Source organism: Poecilia formosa, unplaced genomic scaffold (genome assembly GCF_000485575.1).
Source record: "Poecilia formosa unplaced genomic scaffold, Poecilia_formosa-5.1.2 Scaffold659, whole genome shotgun sequence".
NCBI lineage: Eukaryota > Metazoa > Chordata > Actinopteri > Cyprinodontiformes > Poeciliidae > Poecilia > Poecilia formosa.
Genome location: NW_006800598.1, coordinates 119,505 through 129,446, shown reverse-complemented (window position 1 = coordinate 129,446; position 9,942 = coordinate 119,505). Strand labels below are relative to the sequence as shown.

The 9,942-nt window shown below is 39.7% G+C and overlaps 1 protein-coding gene across 1 annotated transcript in view; it reads left to right on the top strand.

Annotated features, from left to right (window-relative positions):
* Positions 1–7,236, top strand: part of LOC103130662 (syntaxin-12-like) — a 43,882-nt gene extending 36,646 nt beyond the window's left edge. Inside the window, exons 4-8 of the mRNA XM_007542113.2 lie at positions 3,867–3,966; positions 5,635–5,772; positions 6,492–6,535; positions 6,991–7,096; positions 7,210–7,236. Coding sequence (XP_007542175.1) covers positions 3,867–3,966; positions 5,635–5,772; positions 6,492–6,535; positions 6,991–7,096; positions 7,210–7,236 — 415 coding nt within the window. The remainder of the gene's footprint in view (positions 1–3,866; positions 3,967–5,634; positions 5,773–6,491; positions 6,536–6,990; positions 7,097–7,209) is intronic.
* Positions 7,237–9,942: the final 2,706 nt, after the last annotated feature.

Genomic DNA, 9,942 nt, shown 5'->3' with positions numbered 1-9,942 from the left:
CATTTTACTTTAGTGAAAATTTTAACTCACGATAATGACTAACGAGAGCCCTGAGCTTGTTTCTCTGCAACGAGACGGTCCCATCTGGGAGTGATGGGAGACAATGACACCCATGGTGTGTTGTTTGAGCACAACGTGCTTGGTCTCTACGTGGCAAAGCAGTTTGAAGCTTCATTGCCTCATTAGCAGCCGGTCGCCGCATGTTACGCAGAGCGGGCTTGTAATGTGGGACTCACCTACCGGTCCGGGATAAATGTCTCTCCTGTCTCTTCTCTGGGCCTTTTCCCCTTTGCAAAGAAACTTTCCAAAGACACCTGTTTCTTACTCATTTTGCTGCTTGTGGGCTCAATGTTGGCGCGCAAGCAACCGAGAGAATCCGGTTAAAGGATTTTCAAAATAAAAGATCCTCCAGACTCAAATAATACATAAAACGGAAATATTTAATTATTTCTTGCGCGGCCNGACTATACATTAAATAAGCAAATAATTGATTATCTAATAATCAAACCATAACAGTCTACTAAAACCACAATAAGAAACTTAATCAATTATAGCAAAATGTTCTATATCAGTGGTCCCCAACCTTTTTATTACCGTGGACCGGTCAAGACTTGGAAATTTTGTTGGGGGGGAGGGGGAGGGTGGTTGGGGGATGAACAGTCAGAAAAGGCTTCTGCATGCATGTTGGTGTTCCCGTTGAAGCCTGAATATACCCAATTTGGGTTGTCTTGGCCCTTTTATCGCAGCCTGTGGAGTTTTCCCTGACTGGGAATGAGAACACAAGCTGTTGAATGTGACAGGTAGCCAATCAGAAAGTGCGGTGATGTAAGAACAGAGGGGAATCCTAAACAGCTGACATATCGCGCAACTGAGAGTCCAGTGGATATTGGAGATGACATGTGGAAATGTTTATTACTATATGTAAAGGTCATTATTATGTTTATTCAGTTAAAAATGTTAATTATGAAAAAACATATTCACCTCCAAATCATAGTGTAGCAAATAGAGCGGCTGCTCCCGTCGTCTTTTATCCACCACCTTTTCTTTTTATTACATCTTTTATCTCTTAAAATGAGTCCACAAACTATCACTATTGCTTCTACATCGTCATCCGTGTTTGGTTATTCTAAATTCCCGCTATGCAGGGTCGCAACTACATATCATTCAGGTGGATGCACACACATAGATTCCCCCCTCTCCCTCGTGAAGGCAAAGGGGCACACGCGCTACATTTCTCAGGTGGATGCGTACACAACATACGCTCGCTCTACCCCCCGAGACGAAGATACATGAAAGGTAAAACTCGCTACATTTATCCCGTTATGGGCGCGAGGTGAAGGAGCGTAAGGGCCCTCGAGTGTATGCGAACACATTATCGGCGCCCCCTCTGGTGCAGCGCCCCTATGCGTTGCATGCTCTGCATGCCCACTTTTTGCGCCCTCAGCTATGTTGGGGGTTTTACTAGATTATCCTCTGGAATCGGGATGTTCTTGACTGGAATCGGTTCCTGTTGCTCCTGCCTTGTGGCTGGACACGAACCGATCAAACCTGTGTACTTTTCTCAGCTCTGTGGTCACAGAGGTTTGGAGAATCGGCCGACAATTCTTAAATCTTGCCGTTTAAACCAGACTTAAGACTCACAAGCTCTACTCATCTCCTCTCGACCACTGCCCAAACGCTCTCTGACTCTGGTCGTTATGGTAACGTTTACATATCCCTTCAAAATAAGATACAGATGCGCCACAAAACCGAACATTTTACTTTAGTGAAAATTTTAACTCACGATAATGACTAACGGGAGCCTTGAGCTTGTTTCTCTGCAACGAGACGGTCCCATCTGGGAGTGATGAGAGACAATGACACCCAAGGTGTATTTGAGCACAACGTGCTTGGTCTCTATGTGGCAAAGCAGTTTGAAACTTCATTGCCTCATTAGCAGCCGGTTGCCGCATGTTACGCAGAGCGGGCTTGGAATGTGGGAATCACCAACCGGTCCGGGATAAATCCATCCTCCTGTCTCTTCTCTGGGCCTTTTCCCCTTCGCAAAGAAACTTTCCAAAGACATCTGATCTGTTTCTTACTCATTTTGCTGCTTGTGGGCTCAATGTTGGCGCGCAAGTAACCGAGAGAATCCGGTTAAAGGATTTTCAAAATGAAAGATCCTCCAGACTCAAATAATACATAAAACGGAAATATTTAATTATTTCTTGCGCGGCCTGGTACCAATTGGTCCACGGACTGGTGCCGGTCCGTGGACCAGGGGTTGGGGAGCGGGAGAGAGCGACTGAGCGTTACCTGTAGCCGACAGCTCGGTACGGGAGCCGAGAGCTCCCATACTGAGCTCTCGGCTCAGTACGGCTAAGCCATACTGAGCAGCAGCTATTGCAGCTGACCGTAAAAAAATATACTGCTCAAAAAAAGTAAAGGGAACATTTCACTTTAATTATGTGTGTGGCTCCAAATCCAGGCCTCCATTGGTTAATAAATTTGATTTCCATTGATGATTTTTGTGTGATTTTGCACATTCAACTTTGTACAGAACAAAGTATTCAATGAGAATATTTCATTCATTCAGATCTAGGATGTGTTATTTGAGTGTTCCCTTTATTTTTTGAGCAGTGTATATATGTATGTACTTTATTTCTTATCTTCAACGTAGAGCATTTAAAACCACAAATTAAAATCTGAATATTTTTCTAGAAAACTCTGGTGCTGACCTTTAAGTTTAAGCTATGATACTAACCCGATATTCAATTCCTACACATTTATAGGTTCTCAGCCATCCATGACATGAAAAAACCCCATCAAAAATATAAGTTTAAAGCAACTTAAGTTATAATTTAAATAACATGACTTGTATTGAGAACCACTGCAATAAATCAATATTTATGAGGAATTTTATTCAGTGGAGTTACTTATTAAAACTTGTTTTTAGTCAGAGCCTTAAGTTTTTGTAAAGGTGTTTCAGAGATTAGATCAGTGACTCTGAATCAAACTCATATCTAAACATTTAAATCTTAGTTTGACTTCTATGGGTCTCAACAGGTTGTTTACTGAGAAAAATACTTTTGTTATTCATTGCTACTGTGTGTGTTAATTATTTTATTCACATATTCCATGGTTAACCACTTTTAATTCCCCAATATATCTTTATTTATGTGACAGACTGGCGACCTGTCCAAGCTGTACCCCGCCTCTCGCCCGAAACATTAGCTGGAGATAGGCACCAGCACCCCTCCGGACCCCACTAAGGGACAAGGGTGTAAAGAAAATGGATGGATGGATGGATGGATCGATGTATCTTTATTTAATTATGTATTTGTTAGTTGTGTTACGACTCCCACACCACCAGAGGCAGTAGCAGACCACAAAAAATGCAAATAAGGAGCAGATTTAGAAGTACACAGAAAACTACAGAATTTGAGAACTGTGAGCTGTGCTGAAATAAATAAAGGAGAGAAGTTCAAATACATTCTGAGAGTGGACCTCCTTCATAAAGGAGAATTTATCAAGAGATTTCAAAAGAAAATAAACACAGGAGACTGTGGATTATATAGGAAATAGCACCCCCTTCTTTTGCGGGAGGGCAATGGTCCTATGTCCAAATCGGTCTGTTGCGTGGTCCGCCCATGGCCCCCTTCCGTTTGATGCACCACCTGGTGCTCTGTGCTTGACCCCTTAAAGAAGCCAGCATGACAGGTTTTAGGCAGCCTTCTCCTCACTCTGCATTGTTTCTTTAATTTGACCAGCACTGAGCAATCCTCAATCTTCATACCTTTCCATGTGCATTGAAAAGCTAATCTTAATTGTGTATTAAGAAGTGAAGTCTAAAGCTCTGTTTACTGAAACTGTTCCTCTTTTTACAGGCAGCAAATACAGCACTATACCAACCAGCTTGCTAAAGAAACCAACAGGCATCTTAAAGAGTTGGGCTCAGTCCCTTTGGCATCATCACCCTCAGAACAAGTGAGTGTCGATGTGCATTTGTTAATGCATCAAACTCGCCTTTAAAGCTGATTTAATTTTTTCTTCCCAACAAAACTCAGTTGGAAAATGGCTAAATGCTAATATCACCTAAGACCTACCCTCTGAGAACAAGAAGTCGAATATCTGACTCTAATATTTTTCATATTGTTTTGTTTACCTCCTTAACCTAATCAATATGAAACGGTGCCAGAAGACAAGTTGGAATAAATCTCAGAGTCTCCAGTACTGAGACTTCTGGGCTGATACTATGGTTGTGGTAATAATAATAATAGTCATAATTATTTACAAGTTGAGTTCATAAAAGCCAAAACCAAGAAGGAATACTACCAGCACATCAGAACTGAACTCTAAGAACAAGATTGCTACAATCAACAGTTTAGCAGTGCCAGTGGTTATCTATGACTTTGGTGTACTCTTCTGGACCAAGCAGAACATCAAGGATATGGACTATAAGACCAGAAAATTTCTGATTATACGTATATGGCCTGTTACACCAAAGGGCAGATGTTGAGCGCTTATACATCTCGTGATGCCAGGGAGGACGTGGCCTGCTCCAACTTGAAACCGCTGAAGAGGCAGCAGCAGTGTGATTACCTGGAACAGTATGAGGGTCGACTTGTCCAACTTCTTCGAGACTTCGAAAAGACCCTTGAGGTAGATTGAGGTCATTGGTGGACAGTGACAGTGTTGGTACAGTTTGACTGTGATGGGGTCGTGCCCCCTAGTAAGTGGAGGTGTGAGAAGGGAGAAGTGAGGATAATGACCCTGATTGTGGTCCTGTTTGCACTGGCTGTGCAGCAGTGACTTTCTCCATGTACTCTTCTTCTTTTACTTTTACTCCATCACCATCATTATTATCATCATCTTCAAAATTTTTATCTGTTCTTGCTGCATGCAAATGTTGGCCAATCTGGCTTGTTACTGTCTTCAGGACATCTTCAAAACGGTGGCCGCTTTGATCAGCAGTTTTGTTAAGTTCAGTGAGATAATTGGGGTGGTGGCTGCTGCTGCTGTCCACTGTGGCTGCATACTCAAGAGCCAAAGTCACTACATGGAACACGAGGTCAGTATTCGAGGTGCTGGAGGAACCATCATGGGAGGACAAGCCCCTACATGGGATGTACCACCGACAAATAACTGAAGTGGCTGATATCAGGAAATCCTATCAATGGCTGGAGAAAGCTGGACTCAAGGACAGCACAGAGGCCCTCATCCTGGCTGCACAGGAACAGGCCCTAAACACCAGAGCAATAGAGGCTCAGATCTACCACACCAGACAAGACCCAAGGTGTAGGTTGTGCAAGGAGGCCTCTGAGACAGTCCAGCACATAACAGCAGGGTGCAAGATGCTGGCAGGGAAAGCGTACATGGAACGACATAACCAAGTGGCGGGCATAGTGTACAGGAAGATCTGTGCAGAAAAATTGTGAAAAAAAAATCTGAAAACATTACAAAGAACTTCTTGCATTAAGTAAGCTGAGCTGAAAATTGTAATGTAAAAAAAAAGTTGTTTCATAGTTGAAACCTAAACTGAAAATGTTTGTCCTGTTTGTTTATGTGGGATTCATATAAAACCTCTTGTACAGACAAAACATTGTGATTTCTTTTAACCCATTGTTTCTAACTACATTTACTTATGCCACCCAGAGGCAACAAAGGATCCAAAGGGACCGGCTTATGAATGACTTTTCCGCAGCGCTCAACAACTTCCAAGCTGTCCAGCGACGTGCAGCAGAAAAAGAGAGGGAATCAATAGCAAGAGCAAGGGCTGGTTCCTGTCTATCAGTAAGTAAGCTATAGAGGTGACTTCACAAATTCCAGATTGTTAAATAGGAATTAAACTCTACAACATAAAATTATAACAAGTAATTTTAAATGAGCACTGTAACCAATAGTAATAAAGTGCCAGTATACTTTATGTATTTTGTAGTTTGCAGGATTTCCCCTAGCAGGGTCCAAGGTTTTACTTGTCCCCTCCTGCCAAGCTAGGCATTGCTTGTTTTTACTTCAAATAGTTTCTGATTCTTTTTCCCTTTTATTAATTAAACAGTGTCCCCACCATTCTCTGTGGGTTGTAGTATTTCGCCTATTACATCTGTGGTGAGCATTAAGGGCAGTTGGAGTGCAACCAGCTGGTCAAATGTTATTGAAATGCACAGCGTGAATGCACAACATTGAAATACAGTCTCCTACCAAACGCTGCATTCAGTCAGTGATTACAACTTCACACAATGATATTGTGATAACAATTATGATTCAATATGATGTGCATTTCTGGTTTTAATTAAGTTTGCATTCAGAATGTGTTTAATAATGTACCTACACATAAGTCCTAATCATCTGTACATTTAAAGAATCTATATAATTATGGAGTCATTTAACTAGCTAACTATTCTCTTTTTTGCTGCACCTTGTTGCCACAATATTGCTACTGTTGCTTAAGTGGCATTGGACTCTGACTATGTTACCATTTAAATAAAGCTGTTTTAACCATTTTCTTTCAGAATGAAGACCGTTTTCGGGATGAAAAGCTTGTCTCCTTTGATAAGTAAGTAAATCATTCTTATAGGTTTACTCCGGAAGTATAAATAATATTTTGCATTTTGCAGGATTTATTGAAATTTAGTGTCAATTTAAATAGAAAATGAATCTAGATTATACTAAAGTAATTTATTACATATAAATGAAAAGATTCATGTGAAATTAATCTATTCATCATTAATAGTGCATCATTAATTTCTGTTTTAAATGTAAATAAGATTTTCTTTCAGAATTGACACATATTTCACATTTTTATTATCTTTCAGGAGAAGACGGTTTTATTTCCTATAAGAAATAAAGTTTCTGCTAGCATATTTTAGGATTAACTGTAGATTAAACAATGAAATGAGTTTTCATAAACATATATTTTCATGTTATTTTTCACAAAGAGCAATAACTTGTTTATCATTAGGAAATTAGATTTTAGTTGTTATTTCACCTCTAACATCTGTGTTTGAAAAGCCAAGAGGACCTTGGTCCAATAACCACCCAGACAGAAGAAATGGCCATTACAGAGGAAGATCTGGAGCTCATCAAGGAGAGAGAAACCAATATCAGACAGCTTGAGGTGAGCATTTGCTTACTGTTGCTTGATATACAATTTATATATCAACCTGTAGGCCCATTTACGTATATGTTTATTTGTGTACGCTTCATATGTATTTCTGTTTGAATGTAAAGTACTTTGGCTACCCTGGTGATTTTTGAAATGTGCTATGAAACTAAAGTTGTTTGATTGAGTTGATTGATTTAATAAATCAACTCTAATAAATTCTAATTTATTTGAATTTATTAGAATTACAAGTCAATTTATTGAAAGTCAGTTTATTTCAGAAACTTTATCACTAAGAGAAAAAAATTATATAGATTAATTACACAAAAGCGGATGTTTGAAATTTCTAATTGATAATTTTATGCTTACAGCTAATGAAAACATGACATTTAAAAATAGAATATAGCAATAATACAGATCTGTAATAGAGACCACTAAAGCCGTTTTCGCACTGCAAGGAACGGAACGGAACGGTTTCAAAGTAGGGCCGACCGTGTTTGCATTAGAATAGCGGTTCTCAACGTGGGCGGTACCGCCCCCCAGGGGGCGTTCAGAGGACGGCAGGGGGCGCTGGCGGACATTTTTACAAAAGGGGGGCACCGGGATTCCTTTGGGGGGCGTTTGGTCGAAGGTAAACTTTACACTTTACAGTCACAACAATACCAGTTTAAACTTTAAGCAACTTGGTAAAACTGTATTGTTTAACATTAAACCATGCTTGGCTGCAACTGTATCGATGGCAGCTCTTCTTCTATTCAGTGTTTGTAGCTTCTGTTAGCTTCTTGGCGCAGCTCCGATCCTGCTACTGGTAGCTAAAATCACGATACCCTCACTTTGTATCCCTCTGAAAAATGAACCCATTTAAATAAAGAAATAAAGAAATCCCTCCATGGTGACAGCACGATAGAGAGCGTTCATTTTATAGCGTTAACACCGGAGCTGTAAGGTCCGGTATGAAACGGGGTTGATAGAACAACACAGCACTTTTAAATTTCAATAATCAGACTGCAGAAATTGTTTCCGTTGTTTTAAAAGGTTTATGTCAGTCTGCCTTTTCCCCATCGACACGTTTCCCGACTGCCCGACCACCATAGGGGGTTTAAAAAAAAAAAAAGAATCCGACGCTGAACAGTCAAAAATCAACGCATGATGTGAAACGATTAGGCGCCGCAGAAGGTGATGAGTGAAGATTAATGATGGTCAATAAATGACAAAATAAATGTAGCAACAGGAAAGAAACTAAAGTGGACACAGCAATAAACCAAGAGAGGATAATACTAATCAAAGGAAACTAAATGGAAATGAATGAAGAAAAAAATGCAAGAATAAACTAAGAAACTAAAGTAAATAGAGGAATAAACTGGTATGGCAAGACATTTCATGCAATAATTAATACAGAGCCTGTATGGCAAGAATAAACGGACACTATTTCCAGATAAAAGGTAAAATAATATTGTTGAAGTGCCATGGGTTTGTTGAGACCATATCTAGTACTGAGAATAAATATATTTTACAGACCATAACAGTAAAGAACTGATCACTTATTTATGTTTTTAATTAGATTTGATTTATTTCTTCAGTATTATTTTTCATGTCAGTGTTAATGTCATGAGGCTGATGACTCCATGACACTTTCAATTTGACTCATTAGNAATTTCTAATTGATAATTTTATGCTTACAGCTAATGAAAACATGACATTTAAAAATAGAATATAGCAATAATACAGATCTGTAATAGAGACCACTTAAGCCGTTTTCGCACTGCAAGGAACGGAACGGAACGCTTTCAAAGTAGGACCGACCGTGTTTGCATTAGAATAGCGGTTCTCAACGTGGGCGGTACCGCCCCCCAGGGGGCGTTCAGAGGACAGCAGAGGGCGCTGGCGGACATTTTTCCAAAAGGGGGGCACTGGGATGCCTTTGGGGGGCGTTTGGTCGAAGGTAAACTTTACACCTTACAGTCACAACAATACCAGTTTAGACTTTGAGCAACTTGGTAAAACTGTATTGTTTAACATTAAACCATGCTTGACTGCAACTATATCAATGGCAGCTCTTCTTCTATTCAGTGTTTGTTAGCTTCTGTTAGCTTCTTGGCGAAGCTCCGCTCCTGCTACTGGTAGCTAAAATCACGATACCCTCACTTTGTATCCCTCTGAAAAATGAACCCATTTAAATAAAGAAATCCCTCCATGGGTGAAACCACGATAGAGAGCGTTCATTTTATAGCATTAACGTCGGTGCTGTAAGGTCCGGTATGAAACAGGTGTGATAGAACAACACGGCACTTTTAAATTTCAATAATTAGAATACAGAAATTGTTTCCGTTGTTTTAAAAGGTTTATGTCTGTCTGCCTTTTCCCCATCGATACGATTCCCGACCGCCCGACCACCTTAGGGGGTTTAAAAAAAAAAAAGAATCCGACGCTGAACAATGAAAAAATCAACACATGATGTGAAACATGACGATTAGGCGCCGCAGCAGGTGATGAGTGAAGATTAATGATGGTCAATAAATGACAAAATAAAACTAGCAACAGGAAAGAAACTAAAGTGGACACAGCAATAAACCAAGAGAGGATAATACTAATAAAAGGAAACTAAATGGAAATGAATGAAGAACAAAATGCAAGAATAAACTAAGAAACTAAAGTAAATACAGAGGAATAAACTGGTATGGCAAGACCTTTCATGCAATAATTAACACAGACACTGTATGACAAGAATAAACACACTATTTCCAGATAAAAGGTAAATTAATATTGTTGAAGTGCCATGGGTTTGTTGAGACCATATCTAGTACTGAGAATAAATATATCTTACAGACCATAACAGTAAAGAACTTATCACTTATTTATGT